Source organism: Poecilia reticulata, chromosome 19, assembly GCF_904066995.2.
Source record: "Poecilia reticulata chromosome 19, P_reticulata-male-v2, whole genome shotgun sequence".
NCBI classification, from domain to species: Eukaryota; Metazoa; Chordata; class Actinopteri; order Cyprinodontiformes; family Poeciliidae; genus Poecilia; species Poecilia reticulata.
In genome coordinates, this window is record NC_088848.1 from 16,138,984 (window position 1) to 16,165,107 (window position 26,124).

At 41.7% G+C, this 26,124-nt stretch overlaps 2 protein-coding genes across 13 annotated transcripts in view; one reads left to right on the top strand and one right to left on the bottom strand.

Annotated features, from left to right (window-relative positions):
* Positions 1-3,365, top strand: part of LOC103481851 (BAR/IMD domain-containing adapter protein 2-like) — a 63,433-nt gene extending 60,068 nt beyond the window's left edge. For 7 of the 9 annotated variants that reach the window (XM_081600417.1, XM_008437623.3, XM_017310731.2 and 4 more), the window contains one exon: positions 445-3,365. In XM_081600417.1, the coding sequence (XP_081456543.1) occupies positions 445-574 (130 nt within the window). In that variant the 3' untranslated portion in view covers positions 575-3,365. The remainder of the gene's footprint in view (positions 1-444) is intronic. The other 2 variants (XM_081600423.1, XM_081600422.1) reach the window with 1 other exon arrangement.
* Positions 3,366-4,212: 847 nt separating this feature from the next.
* The window catches only part of aatkb (apoptosis-associated tyrosine kinase b), a 63,424-nt gene continuing 41,512 nt past the window's right edge, over positions 4,213-26,124 (bottom strand). For 3 of the 4 annotated variants that reach the window (XM_008437628.3, XM_008437629.3, XM_008437630.3), the window contains 12 exons: positions 24,055-24,196; positions 19,117-19,196; positions 18,053-18,171; positions 17,434-17,521; positions 16,344-16,477; positions 15,908-15,992; positions 15,610-15,731; positions 14,461-14,610; positions 10,815-14,277; positions 8,595-8,724; positions 8,296-8,502; positions 4,213-7,755 (listed from right to left, as the gene is read on the bottom strand). In XM_008437628.3, the coding sequence (XP_008435850.2) occupies positions 7,727-7,755; positions 8,296-8,502; positions 8,595-8,724; positions 10,815-14,277; positions 14,461-14,610; positions 15,610-15,731; positions 15,908-15,992; positions 16,344-16,477; positions 17,434-17,521; positions 18,053-18,171; positions 19,117-19,196; positions 24,055-24,196 (4,749 nt within the window). In that variant the 3' untranslated portion in view covers positions 4,213-7,726. Of the gene's footprint in view, positions 7,756-8,295; positions 8,503-8,594; positions 8,725-10,814; positions 14,278-14,460; positions 14,611-15,609; positions 15,732-15,907; positions 15,993-16,343; positions 16,478-17,433; positions 17,522-18,052; positions 18,172-19,116; positions 19,197-19,784; positions 20,157-24,054; positions 24,197-26,124 lie in introns of those variants that run through there. The other variant, XM_081600409.1, reaches the window with a different exon arrangement.

A 26,124-nucleotide genomic window follows, 5' to 3' on the forward strand; every position in this document is an offset into this window, starting at 1 on the left:
GTAAGTGAAAGTAACATTTGGATCTTCTGCGCCCTTTTTAATTATTTTTTTTCTGCACCACCTTTCCTGTTTGGTCATTGTCTTTCTGGCACATTTAGATATATATATATATTTTTTTTTTGAGTTGTGCTGTGGCTTTGGGTTTATTTCCATCACTGCTTGTTTTGCTTGCTCTTTGTTTGTGTGATGTAAACGCTGGCTTTATATGAGCTGATTATGGGTTGTTGCAGCGCTTGTCCTGGAAATGCGTGGTGTTGTTTCAGCAGCATGCTCGGCCTTTTCTGTATTGTTGTTTCTGCATGACTCATCACCAGAGCAGTTTTATTTATACCCTCGGTGTTTTTTATGAAAGCAGATGCTCCAGCTCTTTTGTAGTCTTTCGTGTGTTTTACGTTATTTTCGGCAGCTGATGTTTGTTCCTTCTCTCTCTCTCTCTGCGCCCAGGAGCGGTCCTCCCAGCGAGCCGACTGTGGAGGCTCCAGCCAAACCCCTGCTTCCTGATGATGAGGAGGAGCATCTTGATGAAGCTCACTACGACTCCTTGGAAACCTCGACGGCCACAGAGAGCCCCTGAGCCGCAGCATTGCATTAGCAGAAAAAGCAGAGCTGAGATGATGTGACGTAAACGGATGCTCGACTTTGACTCCTTCTGTTTGTAGATACTTTAGGTAAAATGGACACAAAGAATGTTTTATAGTTGGACTAAAATTTGAGTTTCGTATATACTTGTTTGTAGATGGAGCCAGTTATTTAGAACAAAAAAGGGCTTTAATGGCATTTTCAAGGCGTTTTACCTTTATGCCCCTTGCGTTATTACTGCCTTCATCCAGAGCAACAGCGCCATCTATTGTTGCTGCTGCAGCACTGCCACTTCCTGAACCACCAAGAGAGCAACAGTTTGTTTACTTAAACAAACTGTTGCAAAAGTCTGTGAAACACGGTTAAGTGAGTAAAACGTCTTCAGCTCAGAAAACACAAAATGTTATGGTAGATATTTATGTTTAGACATTCTGATCTGGTTTCTGAAAGCTTTGACCTGATAATTAGCAACGTTCAAATGATTTGTTTCCAGTCTTTCTGCCCGAACGGCCATTTCTTATTTACTATTGAAACCAGATTTTTACAGCGACTATTAAAAAAAAAAAAAAAAAAAAGACACTTCACAATGTTTTTTTCTAGCATTACATCAGAGTAAAACCATAAAGGGTTTCACATGTTTGGGCCCATTGTTCCTGCACACACATCTCGTGGTATAAAAGATAATTGACCCAATTATGACTTCGGTATCGGACCGGGTCGGAACCGGATGCTGTCTCAGCTGAGCCTGTGGAGTGTTTCCCATTGTCTCGGTTAAAATGCACAGATGTCCCTTGAGAAGATGTGATTCTGAAAGCACCGTATGTTGCTCTAAAAATACTTTCTAGATTTTTATCAACCAGTGCTTTTGCCAAGGGAACTGATTCAACTGCATGTACAACCCACAGAGAACCTTAACGCTTCTGGACGAGGTTAGGGTCAGTCTTCTTTTTTTTCATGATAAAAAGTATGAATGTAATTCTGCTTTTTGGAGCTTAACAAAACAATCCTTTGTTGTTCTGTCAGCTGTTATCAGATGACCAGGACAGGCTCGCTCACTGGCATTCCTTCAGATTTCCTTTTAACTGTTCCATAATATTCTCTACTCTCTTCTAATCTTTTTTTTTTATCAGAAACCTTGTTTTTTATAAGAAGCTCAACTATTTTCTTTCACATTCCCTTGCCAGCTTAAACTCTTTAGACCAATTCATCACACAGTGACTTGTTGATGCATCCTACTGAACTTCCTTTTTGTATTCTGGATATTTGACATTTGTTTAATGCAATTATGAACGAATTTGAACAAACAAAATTTCACAGAACAAAACCAATTATTATGGGTCTGTATTGTCTCCTAGAAAACGGTTTGGAATACGTTTTTTCCACATAAAGATATTCCAAACTTTTTTTTTTATTATTATTTTTTTTTAAAGATGCACAATCTGAATTGATATTCAAGTTGACTTTCAAAATAATGTAAAGCTTCAGCTTGTTTTATTTTTTTGTGTCAGCTGTGGTCTGTGTGTTCAGCTTTAATGAAATTGGTAATTAAAAATATAAATTTACTTGAACTCTCTTACTGTCAGCGACGTAAACAACTGGTGAGGCTCTTTTTTTTGTTGGTAATCCATGTTGTAAAACATTTTATAGTAAACAATTGGCAGAGAGCAGATGCAAAAGGAAAACAAATACTAGAATATTGCAGTTTTTGGTTGGTACCACATTTAGTCTTCAAGTAATGTCATTTTGGATTGGTGTTGAATTGTTTTTTGAGCATTGAAAATGTACCTATATAAATGTGTTAGACAGTATTGACCCAAATTAGCCCCCCATGTGTCATGTATGTTGCTCTGTATTTATGTTAGAAAAATGAATGTGTCGTGCCAAATGGAGTCATATTTGCTGCCATTGAATTGTTTGGTTAGAATAAATCTGCACACCTGGCTAATATACAGTATTATATATAAACATTTATATTTACCCGTTACCAAAATCATATGTTCTTATCCCAAATCCTAAAAAGCAAAATCAAGATGAGACCTTTTGTGCCATTGAAAGCTAAAAACCAACCACAAACTGATATGAAGCTTTATTAGATGTTTTCCATTCCAGTTGGTTTCTCATGGTTACAGGTGCTGCTGCTGCCTGTATGTGCAGGAAAAAGCTTAAGAATCCACCATGAAAACACTTTTTCTGCAAGTTGTTAGAAGAATGACAAATATCTCAAATTAATCATTTAACTAACTGAATGAGAGAAGGGTAAAAAAAAGAAATAAATCAGCCACTGAAAGTATTACTTTCCTATAGCATTACTTATAGTATTACTTTCCTTTAAATAAGTCATACTAAATATGACTTGTGTATGATATACAAGTGTGTGTGTGTGTGTGTGTGTATGCAATAACTAAATACAATTGATGTTCAAGTCGACTTTCAGATGATTATTAAAATACCTACACTAAAAATGTATTTAAATTCCATCTTCATCTAAAAAAGTTAATAAAATATGAATGATATTTGATGTTTAGGTGTTTTTTGTTTTTGTTTTTTTTTAGAAAACTCAGATGCTGCCAGTTCATTTTTACCATTTTTTGTTTTTAAATTAATCACACTGTTTTAATACTTCTGTTTTAAACTTGGCACACACAAATGTTCATTGTTAAAGCCTCGGCGTAAAATGATGGCTACTTCAGAGTGAATGGTAGTTTTGCAAATATTTGTGAATCAATCGTAAACGCAATGTCTGTTTTCCGATTTAATGTATAAAAATAAATCAAATCTACGCAGTTTGTTGTGTTTTTCTTTTTACTCTGGGAGACTCATGACACCAAACGTAAAAGATTTTATACGCTTTTATTTACTTTTTTTTACTGCTCCCATCAACAGAACATCTTGTACCTTGGAAGACTTTATTTGCATAGTTTATCATTATTTGTCTTACAAAATCCAAGCTGAAATGCAGAAGCAGCGATGACGGCGGTGATTTTCAGTCCATCTCATTACTGTGGAGGAACCTTGATTCGCTCATTCTTTGCCGTGTTGCTTCTGCTCATTAAAGTTTGCAGATCTCCACCTGCTCAGTTTGCCAACATTTTATTCAGGTGGAGGTCTGGGCTTTGACTAGACCATTGCATACTATTCACACAGTTTCTCACACCTGACTCTAGAATACTGAGACAAAGAGGCTTTAATGGTGGAAAACTCATCTGGCTTTCAAAATTGGTCCAAATGATCTGCCTTTTACCACTGTGCTTGACGGTTATAAAATATTTGTGCTGGTTTGCAGTGTGTGGTTTTTCTCCAAACATGATGCTGTGCATAAAGGTAATCAACTCTAGTTTTCTCTTATCTATTCAGAGGACTTTGTTCCTCGATTTTTCAGGTTCAAATGAAACTTTACAAACCTAAACCATGCAGCCGTACTAGCCAAATTTGATTGGTCTCTTTTTGTCTTGCAGTGAACTTGATGTTCTAAAAACTAAGATCTAGGCTGCGATTGAGCGCATTTTGTGTGCATTTTGCGTTTGAACATTGCAGCATTTGAGTTTTGGTCATTCTGAATGCGCTTTAAAAACTCCAGGGAATCACAGATTAGTCTTTACTCAAATAACAGTAGTGAAAAAGTCAACAAAAGCCTTAAGCTGTGTAAACCAGAGTTTATTTATATCTAATAGAAAGTACAGAAAGTAATGATTTGAACAGGTCAGAGTGGGGGGGCACATATTACAGACTGTATCCCAGTCCTTCTCCTGCACATTTCTACAGTCGGTTCAGACCAAAGCTGCTGTCTTGTTCCTCACCTCTGTCTTTGCTTTGGGGTGAAAACAAGTTGTACTTGACCCTGAAACACAACACATGTCTTTGGCAACAGTAAACATAGAGATATTCCTTTATTTCGTCCGTTCCCCTGCCTCACTAGCTCATCGATACTCCAAAGTATTTTTCTCTCAATACAAAAATATTACAGACAGGCATCGAGATGTTTCTACGCTAAAGTGTTACAGAATCTTAAAGTCCCAGAAGGCAAACACATAGAAGACACTACATGTTGGTTTAAAAGCAGAAACCTGCATTTTAATGGCTCTGAGAACGCACCAGGGTCTCTTCTCGTTTGTTTTTTTTAGATTCAACACAAAAATCACAGCATTGTCGCACTTCATGATCAGCTGAGACAATAAATCAGACTAAACTGTTAGAATCCACGAGTCCAACCCAAAGACAATATGGCTCGGGTTTTAAATGGTTCTGCTAATCCCAGAGTCGGAAAACAAAACTGTAAGCAACAATCAGCAGGTTACAGTAATAATAATAGAGTCAAGTACTTTATCACTCCTACAAACCAGTGACGGAGAGCAAAGCCTGGATGTTTAAAACGGAGCGTGTCAACTGCGAATGTTTAACTAATTGCAGGAACATCAGTCTCTTTCTCTCCCTTGTGTTTCAGCCTTTATTGCAGAAGTCCAACCCAGTTAGACTCTGTGATTGTTCAATGGACCAGCACTGTCTACTTTAGGAAATAACATGTCATTTAAACGATTATTTTATTTCTACTAGGTTTTAAAATCCAGAAAAAAAGTAAACCTTTGCAAAAAAATGTGGATGGATGCATTTTCTTCTAGGTGATGTCAATTTTTGTGGACATAGTCACAGGTGCTTTTTTAGTGTCACTATGTTTTTGAAATGCAATCATTTAACCAGAAAACAAAACAAATAAAAAAGCTGCATTTGTTGCATCTGTCTGTAAAAACATTAGTTGGTTCGGTAACACTTTGACATGACACTGACATAAACATGACAACACCTGTCATGAGGCGTCGTCATGAATGGTTATGACTGTTGTCATGAAGTGTCATTCAGTAAATAATGAGACTTTTAATGCAAAGCTGACATTTTTAATTGAGTTTTCATGCTATTTTTAATAGGATTTTGCATTAAAAGTTTCATTATTTACTGGATAATGCAAAGTTGACACTTTGGATGAACTTTTAATGCAACTATTAGAACATCTTTTCATTAAAAGTGTCTATTTACCAAATGACACTTCAGGACAACAGTCAAACGTTCATGGAGACTCCTTCGTGTTCATAACAGATGTTATGTCATGTTTATGACACTGTCATGTCAGCCTTATGCTCACCCCTTCAAATAAAATGTTGCTCATGGGGCTTTATCACTTTCACCCAAAGTTACTAAGAGACACAGTGGAAACTTCAGACGGTCACTTTGGGCTCTTGAGCTGCAGGTTTCCAAACCCTGATCTAGTCATGAGGTCTAGTAAGTGACAATCCAGTCAAGTCTTTAAATAAATCTAAGGCTATTAACCTTAGATTTAACTTTTTGTTAGTGTCTGAAGGTTGACATGAGAAATGTATTCTTCTTTGACCTTAAACTTTTTTTGTTAAGCCAGCTGTGGGATAGTAATCATGTTTTTGGTGAATTGCATTAGTGACATACCTGAAAACCTTTCACTTGCAAAAGTTTCCAGTTGCTGAAATGTGCTTTACAAATTTGAGAAATTGTCTCGGTTGAAACTGAATTGGTGATAAAAAGTTGTGTAGAATGAAGCCAGACATTAACAGATGCATTAGTGCAACATCTGTGGTGATGAAGACTGGTCTAAAAGGTTCAAATAACCCCCACTTATGTCAATAAGCTTTGGGTAATGACAAGTCTACATGTAATTAACTTCCTCATGCAGAGTGACTGACCTCATCCAGGCAGAAAGAGGGAAGCTTTTTGGGATCCATTAAGGATCTGTCCCACTAGTAGAAGTCCAGACCAAAGACGGGCTGGACCTCAACACTCTCAGCTGCGTTAGGAAACGTCTTAAAGTTCTTGAAAGAAAAAGCTGGGGAAGTCTGAGGGTCTCTGATAAGAGGTTAGAGATGGATGGATGGATTATAAGGAGCACAACTGATTCTGAGGTGATTTGAAGTTTTAAGATGAAAGATGTAATCTAGGAAAATCAAAACAAATCTTTTTAAAGTTGATCCCAATGATATAGTTGTGGTCATAACTCTGGCGCTGCCTTTGCTTTCACAGCCGTCGAGCTGAAGTTGCTGTTCTTGACGTCGTGAATCTCAAAGTTCCAGAAACGCATCACCGCAGCGCTGCTTGGTGCTGCTGTGCCAACCTGGACTGTGGATCAGTGAACATTAGAGCTTCCCATCTGCTCTGGATTTACAAGATCTTTGCATCAATGTGATGAAGAACCTTCATGCGTTCAGATTAACCAGAATAAAACCCGTCTTGCAGGCGAATCGATTCTCAGCTTAGGCAGAAAATATACAAACACGGAAAGCTCCTGGTGTTGGATATACCTAGTGTCTGTTTCTCTTTGTCCTGAATCATTCTTAGTGGTTTTTAGGTTATTGAAACTACAAACTGTTAAAGAAAAGTAATTGAGTTACCTCTTACTTCCAGCTTTTGGACGTCAAAGACTCGGTTTGGTGGCGAGGACGTTATATTTGTTAAACAGAAAAGTCTCAAACACTAGTTCATAGCAGACAGACGGTTCAGTCTATGACCAGACGGCTTCGTTTCCAGTCACACCACAGTGTCCGTTCTCTCTGAATGAAACCAAATATTAACATTATATTACTTGCGATGCCTCAAGCACTCATGATGTTTATTAGTACAAGTAAAACAGTTGCTAAAAAGTAGAAAGTCTTAAGCTGCTCAGTCTTGTTCAAGGTGCTCGTCCGTTGTTGAAAAGCCACAAAGTGGATGTGTTTTTACTGGGCAACAATCTGGCAGCAGTTTCGTTTTCGTCCCGTTTCAGTGAAGATCGGCTCCACGTTGTCATGAATGAAAACAATTAAAAAGGTGGCAAATGTGTCCTTTGCTCATCCAAGATGCCTTTGATCCAAAAATATACAGGTCTCCTCAATAAGTTCATCTTTCATATGTACTTCACAAAATGTAATATTCGTTGTCTTTTCAGTATTCTAAACTACACTCGGGCCAGTGTTACATGTTGGTAAGAGGGCTTTATATTCGAAGTGTCCGCAGGCGGTAAGAGGCACTGTCTTGCGTTTGGAAAACCTGACATTACAATAATAATAATAATAATAATGATAATAAAAAAATCTGAAGTCATGCTAAAGTAGGTCCAGCTGTTGTCACAGAGGCAGTCAAGATCCACCGATTTTTATTCCTTATCTCCATCTTCACTGCTTCCTACAAAGACAGAAACAGAAACCAAATTTTACATTTAAACATTTTATGTTTGCTTTGAGTTTTATAAAAGGTTAAAAGGATCTGTTCTTGGTCGTTGTAGAGCCAGAAAAAGCTGAAGTTGACTGTCCTTTGTGAGAAATACAAAGGACAATATAGAGACAAAAATCTCTCACCCTGGTGAGAGATTTTTCAATCTTAGGGTTATTATACCTCGTAAAATTATCTGTAACTAGTGTACAAAGAAATTAGATCAAACAACTGCAAATTAAAGAAACCCACGCCATTCTCACCTCTGTCTTCAACTTAATATTTCAGTCCTACAGAACACCCCATGACTGCATGGTTCCTTTCCTTCAGCTCCTTAGACCCTTTTCTTGCATCCTACGATGTGCTAACTGCTTTTTTGGGTTTTTTTTCCTAATTTTGTGCGATTGTGCTAAACAAAACTTAGCTTCGTTTCTGTTTCCGTGTCCTTAGCATTCAGTCATAATTCTGGAATAAAGACAGCGGAGTTGTGTGCAGGTGGTTGAAGCCACCAACCTCCTGTTGAGTCCATGTCGGAGTCGGAAATGTGAGTGATGGAGAACCGAGACACGTTGGATGGGGAGACGGTGAACCGGGACAACTGGACGGCCGGTTTGGGCTCCGGAGCCTTGGTGACGGCGCGAGGTGGAGGGGAGTCGGCTGCTGTCGAGGATGTAGGCAGAGGAAGGAGGGGAAAGTCGTCCTCCCACTCAAACCCTGCGCCTAAAAGAAGACGGTGAGGAAAGGTTTGCTTTCATCTGATAAAAACTTCATTTCTAGGAACAAATAAATGCAAAAACTACAAACACACTCACTCTCCTCCGAGACGTTCCCATCTGAAGAATCATCTGAGATATTAGGTCTTTCTTGGGATTTTCTTCCAGAGCTCGAACCCTCAGATGCTAATGGGAAGCCGTGCTCAACCAGTTCTTTAGTTGGACTCTCCTGGTGAGGTAATATTAGGAAATGATTGCTTAACGGAGTCGGGCTGAATACAGAAAACCAAGGATGCAGTGAAAAAGCTTAGTCCCCGCAACGAAACAACCTTGAGTAAAATTCCTATATTTTAGCTTTACATTCACTGAGAAATCAGAGGGAATTGGACGATGTTCCAGCTGGATTGGTCCTAATAATTGACACTAAGGTTGTTGGAAACAAAAATTATCCAAAAACTGTCCGCCATGCACTACCAAATAACACTTTTCACTTATCATTCAGTATTTTTATCAAACAGACATTAGGCTGTTGTTGTTGTGCTATTAGCTAGCTGCTAGCTAACGACTTTGCTAACAAAGCAAGATAACTAAAAGCTTCTTCCCTGTACCGTTAATGATAGCGGTCATTCTTTACTACTTATTATGCAATAAGGGCACGTCGCCCATCCAAAACCGATCATCTCCATAATGGATATATGTCCAATCTTCTAATTTCCTTTGCTGCATAATGTGCATTTCATTTATTCCAGCGTTAGGTAAATGTATCTTGAAGGAGAATAACACTTAAATAAAAGTCCAACAAAAATATTAATTTAGAATTAAAAATAACTCACCCTGAATTACCATGATAGATATAATGAATGTAATAAAAGTGTGTCATTAATGAAGGGGAAAAAAACTCAACCCAGACTTTAAGTAAGTTTAGGGTCTGGTGCGCAGAGTATGCAGTTAAAAAAATTTTTCCCCAATTATTCAATGGAAACAAAATACTAACCTCAGTTAAGTAAAATAAAATTGTAATCAAAACTTTTGGAATTGTAATGATTTGTTTTTTAAAAAAGAAATCGTTTTGTTTAAAAAACGTTTTAATTAAATAACTAATTTTTGTCTTGTGAACATAAAAAGTTATTTGCCAAACATAAACTTTTATTTGCACACATCAGAAATCTTTTATTGCGATTTTGGGCCCTGCCCACGACTCATGTGAGAATCACAAGCAAAACTTTGAGTCACAAACAAAACCTTAGAATATTAAGAAAAGATTTCTGACACGCACAAATAAGTTTGTTTTGCAAAAAAAAATTCACTTTATGAGACAAATGTTTGATTTAAATGTTTACAAAAGTTTTTTAATCAAAACTCAGTAGGCTTTTCTCATGGTGACATACATTAATTAAATATTTGCTTTTGTTTTTTTCTGCAGTTCCACGTTAAAGTTTGATGCAGCTCTGCTTTCCTGAATGGACCGTCTTCATCTCCACTGCAGAAAACAGGCAGCTCTGTTTTATAGATTACAGTCACTAAAAGGTTGCATTGTGCACTTGTTTATATTTTTAATAGTGTAATTCTGTAAAGACATAATATGTCTGGTGGTCTAGCTCTGATTTACATATCTTGCTAAATTGCGGGTTTGAATATTGCAATTTTTTCCTATAACAAAATAGACCTGCAGAAAGAAATGACTAATAAAATATCTTACATATGCATAGTTGTATGCTCTATGTAGAGATTCTCCTTAGCTTTGATTGTATATCTCACAATTTTGTAATTTATCATTGTTTATTAAACTTTGAAAGCTGAGAGGCTTTGTTGATATTCTGTCCTAGAATACGGTTGGATGTGCCCTTTTTTTTTGAGCACCTGCCCCTTTAGTGGTCTCTGCACGGCCCTGCTCTTCAGTGTGGAAGTTATTGCTGTTGGAAAAATGCGCAAAGTTAGCTACTTTCAATACCAGCGATGTAGTTAAGATAAAGTTGAAAAATGTTTGAGAAGATATTTGAACAAGAACCGTTTTATTTTTATTAGATGATTACTGCATGCTTAGAGCAAAAGGACTGTAATATACTATGACATTTATTTACTGTAGTTTCTGAAGTGAAATCTCACCCTGGTAAAATTTGCCTTTTAGCTAATGCCTGATGCTTCTTAGCATCAGGGTTTTGGCATTATTTAGCTAATGCCTGATGCTTCTTAGGATCAGGGTTTTGGCATTAGCTATGCTGCTCAAATGCATTTTGGTCAAAACTTTATAAAAACTTAAAATTGGAAATCAACCACAAAAGCTCTTAGCAAGTTGAACATTTCATTTCCACTTCTCACCTGATCGAACAGATAGACGGTAACGTCATCAAAGAAAGACACCGTCTTCTTCTTATGGTCCTCCTCTGGATTCTCTGCGGCCAGGCTCGGCATCTTGAGGAGGCTCCGCAGTTTGTGAGCCTCACTGTTGTCGCTCACCACTATGGGCACTGGGTGGCACTCTTCCTCACTCTCCTCCTCCTCCTGCACGCTGTAGCTTCGCAGCTCCTCATCCGACTCGTCGCTGTCATCGGTGTCGGCGTCCTCCTCATCGGCCTCCTCGCCGTCAGCGGGAGACGATCGGCCCTCTGTCGCAGCAAGTGGAGGTTGTGGGCTGAACGGAGAGACCGGTGAAGAAGAAGAGAACCTCCTGCTGTTAGCTGTGTGCTGCAGCGCTACCTCGTCTTTCGGTAAGACGTGCAGGATTTCTCCGGACATTCCCGATGGCCTTTTGTGACTTGTTTTCATTGTCGTTTCCTCGACTTTGCCGGCCTCAACAGAATCCGTTTTGTCCTCCATGTCCTTCTCTTTCTTAAAGCTGGAAGCGGAGTCTCCATTGAGGGCACCAAGCGCTTCCTCCATGGCTCCCACCACTTCAGCTGCCCAGTCCCCTAAGGCTGAACTCTCTTCATGCGATGGCCATTCATCCAGCATAGCCTCTGCTTTCAAGGCAGAATCCGAAGGTTCCTCATTCTCCGTCAAGCTTGTCCCTGGAGGAAGAGATTCTGCTCCGCCTTTTGGATCGTGGTCCTCTTCAAGTTTTAAATCTTTGTTCACCACACCATCTTTTAGTTCTTCCTCCTCTTCACTTTTTCTTTTTTCTGCCTTTTTTCCTCCGACATGCTGTTTCTCCCCGTCACTGTGATGATCAATTTCTTTCAGCTGGAGTTCCCCCTCTTCATCTCGACTTTGCTTTTCATTCTCATAATCTGAAAAGTAGGCAGAGTCTCTGTACGGAGTCTTGTCACTCAGTGGTAAAAGAATGTGGTCCTCTGTCTGTGAGCTTTCCAAAATCGAACCTTGACCCGATGATGGTTGAACCTCTGCTTTATCCTCTTCCTCGTGGTTCTCCTGAACTCCCTCTAGGCCGCTATCCAGAGTAGGCTTTCCCTGAGGTTGTGATCGGGTGTCATGGGACTCTTTGGGGACAAACTCCGGACTCTCGTTATTCTCTGTATCATATCCGCTGTCCATGGCTTTAGGTGAGCTGGAAGGGTGGGAAGAAGCAGGGCTGAGACCTTCACAAGATCCAGCAGCAGATGGCAGATCCATTGAGTCCATGGAATCAGGAGTTCCTACCTGCTTCTGCAAAGATTTAAAGGCAGGAGACATGTTCAGCTCATTGCCCTCATCGGCGAAGATGCCTGAAGTCACGTCAGTGATGTCGTCTGTTATGTCTTCTTCCTCGTCGCTGCAGTCGAGGATGTCAATGAGACTTACGGTGGAGTCGGCCTGGTCCACGCCACTGTCGGCTGTGTGGCTCAGCTCCGACTGGGGATCTGTGATGGAAACCATCACGTGCCTGTTGTCAGGAGGCGGTGGAGTGTTTTTAGTCATCGTCAGAGTTACCTCTTCTTTTCTAGGTTCTGGTGGTTTTTGCATGACCAGATTTTCTTTGATTACTTCCTCTCGCTTCTCTGTAAGTGGCGTTTCTTCAGATGAAGGATTAATATAGTGCTCTTCACAGTCATCAGCCTTTATCAAGGTGTGTTTGGAAACAATGGGACCCCCTGGCGCCGGTGACAGATTGATCATCTCCTCACTGCTGAGAATATCGGTGCTCTTGTCTGTGATGTAGTTGCTGTGACTGAAGCTGTGACAGTAGTTGTTGTTTCTCACTAACAAACCAGTGAGTGGATCAACAAAATGGGTGTGGCAGCACTCTCCAGATGGTGGCACCTGAGTGTCCCCTTCATGGCACAGGTAGATGCAGTTGTCTGAGGGCACCATGGTGTGATGTTTACTCAGGCTGAGGCAGGCACTGTTATCTTTGGCCTGGTGGGGCTCTAAATAATCGATGGGTTTGGGCAGAGAGTGAAAAGCCAGGCTGTGCTGGTCCGGCCAGGTGTCTTCGATGTCCGTACTTGGCATGGTGTAGTTGAAGTCGGTGTAAGAGTCCTGTCTGCAGCTGTGGCTCGCCCGCCTGTGGTGTCCTCCGCTGCTGTGCCTGTGTTTTGAAGGCCACGTATTGCAGGTGTGTCTCTCGAGAAATATGTCCTCTTCTTCTTCTTCTGTGTCGCTGTCTCTGTGTCCGATGAAGAGCGCGCCTCCGGTCTTCATGTTGATGCTGACCGAGTGGCTGTTGTGTCTCGTGTGACTAGGCATGGTCTTCCTTAAAGAGCCCATCATGTCATAGTAGCCCCCTGTCATGTTCTTCCCTAAGAGAGAGGTCTGGCTGGTGTCCAGGTATGTCTCTCTGTAGGCCTGTTCAGGTGGACTGGTCACAGATGGGGATATAACCAGAGGGTTCTCCAGTTCTCCTAAAGCCTGACGAAGGCTTCTTGACCCCCAGCTTTCTTGGAGATGCTCGATGGAATGCTCACTTCCAATCAGATAGGGATCCATTTCTAAAGGAGGAGAGTGCTCATAGTAGTAGCCCCCATCTCTGTCTTTGTAGGACACATAGTGACTTGACTCCCATGGTCGAAGGGGACTGCTATCTAAAACCTGACCTAAAAGAGGCTCCATTGTCAAGGAGATGGCTGGACTTGAATCATTGGAGTCATACAGATCAGATTTATGGATGTCAGCAGACCAGTAAGGACCCATGGTTTTGGTCTGTGATGGGCAGGCCATGCATTCACCAGAGTCTGCACTGCCAGTCAAGAAGCTCCCACTGCTGCCCTGGTAGTCTGGGCTGTAGGAGCACAGGCTGTATTCTGGATCCATGTTACAGTCCACAGGCTCCTCGATACGGATGTAATATTCACTGCTTACTGAGGGGCTATGGGCGCTGAGGACAGGGAGCACACTGGGAGGATGCAAGTGTTTTGGTTGATAGTAGGTAGGAGAAACTCCGTGGCTTAGGCTCTCCATGGCACATCCTCCAACAATGCCCCCTGGTGGATAAAACACTTCTGGACAATGATGGTTGGCCTGAGCACAAGTGCTTGAGGACTCTTGGGATATGTAGGATGGATCTGCTCTGGCTTGCTCCCACTTGTATTCAAAGTTCAGGCCGTGGCTGGTCTCTGTGACTGTCAGTATGTCATCTCCAGACTCTGAATGGTAGCCATCACCAGATGAAAACTGCTCCAGTAAAGGGAAGGAAGAGGAGGTTAAGGAGGGCTGGTCTCTGGATATATTTGAGGCAGTGTGGTGACCGTTGAATCCAGCGTTGGGACGCAGCGAGTTCCAGCGCCTCTCAAAGTCCTCTTCGGCCTCGCTGGCCCCTTTTGCACACAGATAGCTGAGCAACAGGTGGACTTCCTCTGCATTGGGTCTCTGGTCAGGTTGGAGCCAGCAGAATTGCATCACTTCATACCTGAGGAGCCCAACAATGAGAAGGGAAAGTGTTCAAAGTTAACCGCTAAAACTGACTAAAAACAAATGTGATAATCTGAGCAGGGAACTTGGAAGTGATTTCACTGAGCTGTTCTTGGCTCTGTGTTTAGTTGCTTTTTTTCTTCCTCTCTCATGGGGATGCCTGTATCTGTGTGTGACTCACCAGCGCTCAGCCAGGGGAACTTTGAGCAGCGGCTTGGGAAGTCGCAGTTGCTGCTCTCTTACGGCATACGTCAGGACCTGTCTGTCAGAGTAGTGTCTGTAGGGCTGGTTTCCCAGCTCAAACAGCTCCCAGATGGTCACACCAAGCGACCTGGGAGGGGGAGACAGCGTGGACATCCACCTTTAGATCCCCAAAATCTCATAGTATCCATGCTTTCATTTCATGATGTAAGATTTTTTGCTGAGCTGGTTGGGTCAAACGCCTTCTCCATTTTTAATCTTTTTTTCTTACAATTCCTCTGTATCTGGTGAGAAAACTAATATTGTCCATATGCAGCTGCAAATACGGCCCAAAGGATTGTGTTTGATCGTAAAACTGCTACTTGTGTTGGTAACAGGTCCAACGCACTGATGGTGCATCTTTTGGATGAAATGTAGATTTACTGCAATTCTCAGGCAAGCTCTTCAATGAAAAATTTCTCTCTGAATCCAATAAAATATATAGGCCATAGAGAGCAGCAGATGAAGCCAATAAATTCTCTGCAATGATTAATAATTTACAAGCAGTTTGTCTATTGTAGAAATATGCATATTCTGCAAAATAAGCTCCAATATTGTGCTGCCGGTAGCCGTTTAAATGAATAAATACACCCAAGCTTCTTTGCCATTTAGCTAAAAAATACTTCTGACGAAAGATTCTCCCACTAAACATGTAAACAAGTTGTTCACATGTTCTTGAAATAATTGAGACGTATTCAAAGCTGAACATAGAGTTTGAACAGGTTGTTTACACAGAAAGGGTAAAATGTTTCAGAGTTTTGCTAACAGGTTGATTTTTTTTTTTTTTTGCAAAAATATGTAATTAGCTGCAATTATGGGTAGAAATTACTGTGCTGTGTCATTAGAAGACCTTAAATATGAGATTTAACCAAACTGAGCATCTTTACAATTTAATATGCAAATAGTCACAACTGGTAATTAGATTGGGTTATAATAAACAGCTTGCAGCATTTTAATGTACAGTTATTTGTTTTCTCTGCAGAATACACATTAAAAATGCGCACCAACAACCACTAAAAGTCTAAACGGAGTCTAATGCATAGAAGGGAAATTAAAATGTCTAAATGTGTGAGGGAGTTGTCGGTTCTACCAGATGTTGCTCTGCTGGGTCTGATCGGCTATCAGCAGGTTTCCATGAACCTCGTCCACCAGCTCGGGAGCGATCCAGCGCAGCGGCACGTACGTCTGATCCGAGGTCACGTAGAAATCATCCTGGTAAAGAAGAAATGTTAACATATTTCATGATTTGATTCTGAAACACCTGAGTTGTGCATTACAAATGTTAGCAGGGATAAATCCAAGTTATTTTCCTGCCCTCGTCAGACAAGCAAACACGGTTTCTTCAGCAAACTGTACAGCTTCTATTTGGGAACTTTGTGTGGGATTACCTTATACTTTGTGTGCGCCAGACCGTAATCTCCGATCTTCACTGAGATGTCAGCGGTCAGCAGGCAGTTCCTCAGAGCCAGGTCACTGATGAGAAACGCAGATAAACACCTCTAACACAGCTGCACCATTTAATAAAATATTACACAGGATAAGATCGTGGATGTTTTGTTTAAGGTGTTTCAGCTCCTACTGGTGATGGAACATTGCGCCTTTTCACCTGCAGCATTAAAGGCTGTACCTTTAATTAAAGCTGATCTGGAGAGGAGCGGCCACCGCCTGCAACAAAATCACTGATGCTGGAGTCAATAAGCAGCACTCAGGCAGCACCAGGATGTTGTTTCAGGAAGCAACTGGAAGCAAAGTTGGTGCAGCAGCTGGATTTTTTTTATTGTAAGTCATAGAAACGCTAACTAATCAGCAGCAGCTTGGGACTACCTGTGGGTGAAGTTGTGTTTGTGCAGGTGCAGCAGTCCTGATGCAATGTCACAGGCCATCCTTTGCAGAATCAGGGGCTCTGGGGTGATCGCCTCGTTCGACCTGCAGCTTCGGAGGTAACCCTTCACATCCCCCTGGACACAGCAGAGGAAAATAAGACACCTGCATGTTACAAGGTTTGACCACTGGAGGGCGGTGTTTGGCAGTGAACTGCTCTTTGTGGCCTCCATTTCCTGTTCAGCTGAAGAAGTCTGCATGAAGGAGAAGCAGATCCTCAGATTTATGTGCCGATCTGTGGTAAAATCCAGCGAGTTCAACTCAGACTGACAGTCTCATCTAACTGTCGGCTCGTTGCTTAACAACTCCAAAGACTTCAGCACAAACAGAAGCTTCTTTTCCTGTGAAGCATTTCTTGCCTCTCTTTCTTCCCATAAAATGATCTTATGTATAAAAATTCAACCTTTTAGGAGTGGTGATGGTTATAAAGTCTAACAGCTGCTGGGAGAAAGGACCTGCAATATCAATAATTTAGTTTACAGCAGATGCTAGGTCAAAAAGCCATAAGAAATTACCTTCAACCTGATCAAGTTCACAAAACATTCCATCGGTTTTCTAAGTCAGTAAAATTGTTCAGTGCTCCTGGAAATGCAGTGGATGATTTGGCTGATGAATCAATTGCATTTATTGTTTCAGAACAAAAGAGAACATATTGCATTTTGTCCCAGGAAGCCTGGAAGTCCAACTAAATGGTAAAAAAAAACAGTTAAAAATTAATTAGATTTGAAGAAATTGTCCAATTTTATCCCTTTTTTTAAGTGAAATAAATATATCGGTAAATCTATCAGATACAGGTGAAGATAGTTGAATTTTATAATTTCTAGTATCTAGTAGCTGCCAGCCTCAGTGGGACAAGATCATTAGAGAATTAATCTACAACTTATCTAAATGTTTCAGGCTTGAAATGAAATGAAAGGAAAGGTCTGACGGTCAAATGTTCATATTGTGTCACCACTAACAGAAGGATATTAAGTGTTTACAAGTGTTTACAAGTGTCCTGATTGGTGTTGTGTGTTTATGGATGGAGACTCACCAGTGGACAGAACTCCATGACCAGCAGGTAGGGTGTGACTTCAGTGCACTGGGCCAGGCACTGCAGCAGAGCCGGGTGCTGGAGTGTGCTGGAGAGCAGGAAGAGCAAAAAACGCTTAAAGGCATTTCTCTTTAAACTGACAGAGAAAGCACAACTGTCTGAACATTACTGTGGACGCATGCATGTGTTTGTTTATTGTATCTAGGATCTGAATGCATTGAAGCCTCCATATTTGCTCTGATGATGAAATCCAGCCTGGATTTCTTTAAACTGGGAGAAGAGTGCCTGGAATAAGTTTGCTTCAGTGATCATATGTGAAAACTCTTGGAAAAGGCTTTGCAATAAATAAAATGTTTATTTATTGCTGCTGAGGTCGTTTTTACAAAGCTCAACATTTCTATTTATGACATCACTGGATTTTGCATTTTTCAGCCTCTTAAAAAGATTTATTTTCAGTTTCAGGAGTGTTGCAGTATTTGATATTTTCTATTCATACTTTGATATTATTTGTAATCTCTATGTCAGAGTTTATCTAGGAGCATTTTAAGGGGGAAGACATTATCTCCATTAGTTCAATTGATAAAAGAGACCAGATGTGGTGCTGGGTGTAAAGCGTTACCGGTAGGGCTGAGCTTCCTCAAGGAAATGCATCTGGTCCTGCACACTGGCGCTGACTTTGAGCTCCTTCACCACCACTTGTGTGGTGTTCAGGCCCGTGTTCACCTCCCCGAGCAGAACCTGGAACAACGCAGGCACAGACGAATGCATACGGGGAGGAAACAAGCACACACACGCACGCACGCACGCACGCACACACACACACACACACACACGGGTCAACCCATTCACACAAAGACGTGAAGCAGACATACATATATGGACATACCCAGTGAAGGTACACAGGGATGGAAAGGGCGGGTGTGTTTGTGTGAGACGAGTCAGAAACAGACAAAAGACAGAGGGAAGGGTAGAAGGGAGAAAAATGTTAACTGGTTGCAGAAACATGAGGCTTTCCTACTGGCAGTGACAGCTTCTAAACACTGAAGCAGCGCAATATTTGTACTCAGAGCTGCGCGCGTCGCCTGTGGAACAAAGCAGCTGTTATTTATCGCACCACAGGCAACACATTGAATTACAGACGCGTCCTTGGTGCAGCTAAGGGTGTTTTCACACCTGATAGTCCGGCAGACTCGGTTCGATTGGGGAACAAAATTGGAACATTTGTTGCACTTTCAGCCTGTGTGGTTTACCTTCACACAGCACTGTGTCAAACAAATTAAACCCACAGGAAATCCCACTTAAGGAAGCAACATGAAAACCTCAGAAGAAGACATGAGAGCAATTTCCTTTCTTCACAACATGAAAACAAAAATGGAGTAGCGTAAGATTTTAGCGGCTGTAGGATTTCTCTTCCGTTTTTGGTGAAAGACCATGAGCAATTTCTCCCACTTGTGCGTTTGTTTAGGTTCTGTTTACCCAGAACACCCTGCACTGTAGTCCACTTCCTGCTTTTGGAACAGCCTCTGATCTGCTTGGCTTCCAAACTGCCTCAGAGGTTGATTGCGCGTTCACACCTCCCAAAATAAGCCTCGACTTTCTTGGCAAACAAACTGAAGTTTGATTAAAGCGGACTAAACACGGTTGGTGTGAATGCACTCTAAAAAAAACTACAAGTGGTCTTACCTTCCCGAACCATCCATGTCCGATCTCCTTCAGGTAGAGCAGACTGTGGCGAGTCAGTTCAGAGGACTTCAGCAGCTGGGCTGAAGGAGGTGGAGAAGAAGAAGGAAAGAAAGACCTGATTGAGCCGTTCAGCATGCTTTAACACATTTCCGACAAACCGCAGAGAACAACTGATAAATTTTCTGATCAGGCTGGTGTGTAGCTGAAATGCAAATTGCTCATGAGAATCCATCTGGCTGAATACGGAGTGCATTCATTTAAATGCATTGTAAATCATAATCATAGGGCTAAAACACCAAACAGTGTTATGGCGTTTATTCTGCGTTATCACACAACACAGGGTAATGTGAATGCGCAGCTGCTGAACGCTCTGATGGATCTCGTTGCGCAGACAAGCTGAAATAAATGTCAGCGCTGATGGATGGAGACGCTGGAGATTGAATGGCTGAGAAGCAATCTATACCCTTGTAATCTGAGGCATTTAAAACTGCAGCACAACAAAATGAGCTGAGATTGTCTGACTTCTCAAACAGCAACACATTCTTATCGGTTAGATAGAGAAATTAGGTTAGATTTTACTTAAAAAGCTGCAAAAATGCACAGAAAATTGTTGAAAGGAAGCCCCTCGGAAGCTAAGTAAAGAAACTCAAGGCTAATGCATAACGCACCACATCTGAGCTATTAGGTATCCACTCTCAGCCGTCTCTGAAGTGGATTATCCCAACATGCCGGTCGCTGAAGAGTAAACACAACATTCTCCATTGTGTTTGATCTGTGCTGGTCTTTCCGTGGCACCGAGCTGTCAGACGGTCTGGTTATCCGAAGCACCGCTGTCAGCACCCCTTGATGACCTGCACCCATCCTGGCTGCAGAAGGTGTCCTGCTGCATCTGACTTCATCTGACTTCCAACTCAGCCAAACCAACCGACTGCTGCATCTCCTTCTCCTCCCCTCCCTGCCCTTTCCTTTGGTTTCCATCTGCATCACCCTCCATGACACTTTCGATTCTGGTAGTAAAGCAACCAACAAGCAGATCTTTGTCCAGTCCGGTCCCTGTGTGGAGGCCTTACTGGACCCCTACGTTCCCTTCTACAGATTGGTCATTCTTTACACCCACTTTCTCCCCGGCCCAACAGCAGAATGGTCGCCATTGTCTGGCCGCGTAGGACAGCGCGGTACCAGTTAGGACCAGCTATGGTGCACACACTGGGACTATTATCTCCCAGCTGCATGACAAAGGAATAAACAGCGCCAGGCGAAGGGTTCCACCTACGGCGACATGTTTCCCCTCAAATATTCATAAATCTAACAGAACAATGGGAGAAACATGAGGCGTTCTGTACCAGACTGCTCCCGCTCCAAACCTGTGGCGATTTTTCATAAAAGCTACTAGAAACGTCTGCTGCAGCAAACACAAACCGGTTTCTCTACCAGCGGTCTCAGAGTTAGCGTCAGCCTTTCCTCCATGGTCAAGTCTACGATGTGGAGATCAGTCACAGTTTCCAGAGTTATGCAAGATCAGTCTTCACAGGAACTGGCAGAGAGTTCAGCGCTGGTTCAAATGATCTCATGTTCACATTTTGCAGATCCACGGGCTCCCTTCCTGTCCTCAGGACATGTTGATGTGCAATATTTATAGTTGGGACTGTGTGCCAACTGTCTCTGAATTCTTCAGGACAATGTTGCTAATTAGCATTGCCGTTTCATACCTATGCATTTCCATTTGGCTCCTTCCGTTTTATATTTTATACCTTTGCAAACAAACCATTTCACGTTCAAACTATTGCAGATCAGTGTAGCTTGCGTTGGCATTTTCATTTTTTCATGAGATAAATAGTAGTAAAAATGCATAAATGTGTGTGCATGATTTATTGGAGTCAAGTAACCATATTTCTTTGCAAAACACACTGAGCAAAACATAGAAATTTACTTTAAAACCTCTGTCCTCAAAGCCGTTATGAAACATCTCCCTGGTGGGGACAAATTAAAGCGTCTTTAATTTGTTCCATTGGACCTAAAATAATAATTTGAACCTAATATTCATCACTATACTGTAATATCAAAGAACATCTGTCCACATGTTCAAAAACTAGAGTAGATGTCTGAATACATGGAAATAGTGATGGTGAGATGGCAGAAATATCTGCAGGCTGTTTAGTGAGGAGCAGCGTCTAAAAACTGCAACATCGTTTTGGTCTCTAGTGAAATATTTAATCCAGTAAAATTTACAGGGGCTTTGTTTATCCATTATGTATATTGAAAGTAAATTGTGTAGCTTTAAATAGCTCTAGGACGGGAATCTGCTCCCCAACATGTCGACATGCAGACTCCGCCACTTCCTGTTGCCTCTGACAGACAGCCGGTCTCCACAAGCCTTTTATTTTTAAATAAAAAAAAAAAAGTGACAGGATCATTTCTCAGCAACAACTGCAGAAAAAAAAGTGTGGGTAAAAACACAAGTCTGTCCAGCACTCGAAAGAGAAAAAAAACAACAAAAAAAAACTTTTTAGAGATACATAAAGGAACTCGAGCTTCGTTTGACGGCAGCATCTCTGCATCTCCACGCTGATTGTGGCTGAGTACCAAAACAAAGAGCCTCTCTGTTACATAATGGCTGCTGAAGACGAGATGTTTTTATCAAGATGCATTTAAACCACTCAGAGCCGAAAGAAATTCCCATCATTCCCACTCATCCCAGTGGCTCCCGTCCTCAACTGATCTTTTAAAGGTAAAGTTTAACCCTCTAAATGCAGAACTGACTTGCAAACAGATCCCATTAAAAGTGCTCGGTGGATCCCTCTGCGTGTATTTAAACATCGGGGAGCTTGTTTTTGTGCTCGTGTGGATTCCTGCTCCCGTGTCTCCTCTGAATGGGTATCAGTTTCATTCGATTCACACAGCAGCCTGCAGCACTCAACAGCTGCATCAGGGCGGGTCCTTTAAACGGAGCCTCTGTCTGAGCCAAGCTCCTGCAGCACTGATGGCTTATTAAGACCTCCACCTACTCAGTAACACTGGCTGAGAGCAGGCGCTCAATGCAGGGCAGCAAAACACTTCCACGTTGACGGCTTTGACTAGGTCTGAGATGCGAAATCTCAGACCTAGTTCTACGCTCCCTGAACCGTTAGATCTCCTCGGCCTCGTTCAGTCTCGGATTTGGCGCCGTCGCCCTCCATCTTTATTTCTTTTGTTCTCTTATTCATTTTCCTCCACTGCGGTGCCAAAGTTTTTGACTACATAAATCTTTTTCACATTTTGCTGCATTACCTCAAGCTTCTATTTATTTAACACAAAGCAGGAGGAGGAGACCCGTGGTGAACCCGAGGGAGTCGCAGAGCCGAAGTTACAATGCCAAACCCCGTGTGTGGAGAAAAAGTGATGCTGCACGTCGCCTTGCGGCTTCGTGTCGTTTGACAGCTTTTCTTCAGAAGGGACAGAGAAGCCGGACAGAGTTAATGAGAAGATGTTTGAGTCAAAAGCAGAACAATCCTGGAAGGAAGCCTGTTAGCAGCTGCAAAATAAAAAAAAGAGGGAAAAAAACAAAAAACACTTGAAACTGTGGAGGATGTTTACTTCCCAGCAGGACACCAACACTAAACACACAACCAGAGTTACAGTGGTTAATATTGAAGCATATTCCTATGTGAGAATGGCCCAGTCAAAGTTCAAACCTTAAGTTCAGACTTGAAAATTGAAACCCTACATGTACGTCCACTTCGACCGAATTTGAGCTGACTCTAGATGTGCAAAACGGACAGAGACATTAACAAGAGATTAATGTCATTGCCGTGAGAACAGTTTAAGATCCGTTTGTGCACAAGTGGCTGCAGAAAAAGCAACGCCGCATTATGTCAGAATGACACAAAGTTCCTGAAAGTTCCCTTAAAACCCTTAAAAGCAGCACCATGCATCTGATCCAGTTACTCCATAAAAACTAAAATCAATATCTGAAAATGATGTCAGAGGGTGAGGTTGTCCCAGCGGCGCAGTAATGAATCCTTGCCTGCTGCTTCGACATATGGTTTCCATCTTTCGCCGAGGACAAAACATGTGTTCAGCAGTCGGTTCGCTTGACGAAAGGCGAACATGTGCAGAAAGATTTGCTTTTCACTTTCCCTACGAAACTTCTTCAAAAAGACATTCAGCGGGACAAATGAAATTATGAATTTCATAGATTCATAGAGACGCAGCGGACGTAACAGCAGTTTGAATTAGCTTAGAAATAAATAAGATAATAAATTTCCTACAGGATTCTTTGTGCTTGCGAGAGTTGGATCCGCCAAGTCTCGTGTCATGAGTTTATCAGGCAGGATCGCTCCCCATAATGCACAACAACTCACATTGTTCCTGAGAGGCAGAAGCACTGGGAGAGGAATACTCTCACTGGGGTTTTGTGCTCTCACATGCCTCACATACCAGCAAACTGCAGCGTAGGCCGACTGCCTGGATGCCATTATGCAACTTGCAGATGTTTGTGGGAGAAAGTTAAAGAGTTCATTCTGCAGTTGCCCTGCAGCGATGAATTATGGGATAGGTGGAGGCCCAACTGACCAGCATCAGGGCGGTGCTCACTCTGGGGAAACGCGGCTCTCTTCAGGCTCTTATTTCTTTTCTCTCACACCCTTCAAGTGTGTGTGTGTGTGTGTGTGTGTGTGTGTGTGTGTGTGTGTGTGTGTGTGTGTGTGTGTGTGTGTGTGTGTGTGTGTGTGTGTGTGTGTGTGTAACAATCTGGCACCTCTGCAGAGCTGCTGCTAGGCTTGCATCATTAATGATATCATGATTAGGTATTGTTCAACAGCACATTCGTCTTCTCAGTCATCGTCGACATCCATCACAGTTAAAGCTGCAGAGGCACACGAAGGTCTGACCTTGTAGGACAGGGAGGCGTGTTGGTGGAATTAGGAGGGCGAGAGGAGAGGGAGCAGAGCTTTGACTCACCAGATCGGGCCGGCTGCTTGGTGGTCGGCAGGGAAACCTCTGTGAGCGGCAGGACATAGACGTCCGGAGTGCCCTGGGAGATGGTGGAGGCCAAGGTGGACATGTCTGCGTGGTACTCGTCACAGTCCACATTCTCAAATTCCTTAAACAAGAAAACACACAAACTCTTTAAAAGATGTACAGATGAGCCTGCTACTTGAGTGGGAAAAGGAAACGATGTTTTTATTATTTTCTATTGTTTTCAACCTAATCAAAGACGGGAATTTTAAAATGATGAAATAGAAAAAAGATGCAATATACTTTGCATCCTTTTTTTTGTGTCTGAATCTTGTTTGTTTAGCTGTCATATATGGTGGTGGGTAGCCACCACCAGGGGGAGCTACCCACTTCTCATGCTATTTCCCGACATAAATAGCAGAATATTTGAGTGAACTGACCTTTAGTCACCATGTAGCCAACATGTCGTATGTATACCACTATTGCCTGTTGATGCAAATCCAACACAATCATAATTTTTCCTAAATTTCACACTAAAACAGTTGGTGTGATAGCAGTTAAGTTACAAGCGATAAAAGGGTTTTAAGTTTGTCTCTGAAAAAGTTAAAATATATGTCCTTCAAAAAGACGAAGTGGAGTCTGATGATAGTTTCTATTTCTGTCGGGTTGATTCTGGGTCTACATGGCCAAATGTTTGTTTTCCCAAAGTGTCCTGAAGTAAGCTCCAGTCTGGAGTTTATAAATGTACTAATGTGATGAGTACATAATTATTTACTGTTGGTCAAATAAAGTAAATGTACTGGTTTCACTTATTTTGAATGACTTGAGCAACCAGATATCTTTGATTTTCTGCTGATACAAAACGTGGAACGTTTCTGGTTTTTCTGGCCCAAATGTCGAAGCAGAGCCGAGATAAACTGCAGCAAGCTGTGCTGGCCCGGTTCTGTTTTCCTGTGAGGCCGTTGGAGAGTCAGATCGTAAACAGAGTCGGTCCGTTAAATCCAGGGATTATTAGCTCCGAGACTACATGTATCTCAGTCCTAAACTTCACAGATCCGACTGCAGATATTGATCCTCAGGAACCGTTTGGAAATCAGACCGCAGACAAACGCTTCTCCTTTTTACTTCAAAAACAACTTTTTATACAAAGAACAAACAGTGGTGAAATAAATCAGATGTTCTTTTTCTGAATGTGACAGTGTGAACCCGTTTGTTTAACTCACATCCCCTTCTCAGGGCACTACAGCGATCTGCGCCTGTAATCTAATTAAAACAATGATGAGATGTCACAGAGAAACCATTGGAGTGACCAGACGTCATGGAACATGATGCAACACAGCGCTGCCCCTCCCCAACGTACTGCTGCAAACTGCTAGTCAGCTATCAAAGAAATAAACGTAAAAACGTGATTTTAATTATGAAAACAAAGACATGTAAAAAAATGAAAATCTGCTGTTCTAGATGTGAAAACATTCAACACTGAGAATGGTCAGCTGATGTGGTTCGAGAATATGAAGAAATGCCTTCTGGATGCCTCTTCGACTAAGACGAGACCTTAAATATGATCCAGGAATGAGGAGCAGGGATGTGCTGATGGACAGAGGAATATCAGTTTCCTTTCCTTTTTTTAACACTTTATTTTCAGATTTTAATAATACGAAACTGACAGCAGGCAGATATAAGACACACTAACAACGCATACCAACCAGCAGTATGTTGTTTGAACACCAAATGCGGAGAAGAAGAAGAAAAAAGAAAAAAAAAACAGCTGCAAATGATAGAAACAAGATGTACATATCCTGGTGTAAACATCTAGATCTGAAATTGTGACAACCAATGATCTCATAGTGACAGAGTTACTCTGTGAATGATAATGTATTAACATAACCAACAAACGGTAACCAAGTTCTAGTACTTATCATTACGTCTCTCAGCCATCGGATAAAAGACAGTCGAATGTCCTTCCTGGTCAAGAGTATCAGGAACCAAAGGCAATGGTATCAGACTGATGAGAGGTTTGTTGGGACACTGAGTGGGTTAGGATCCAGATCTCTTTTACAGACATGAGAGACG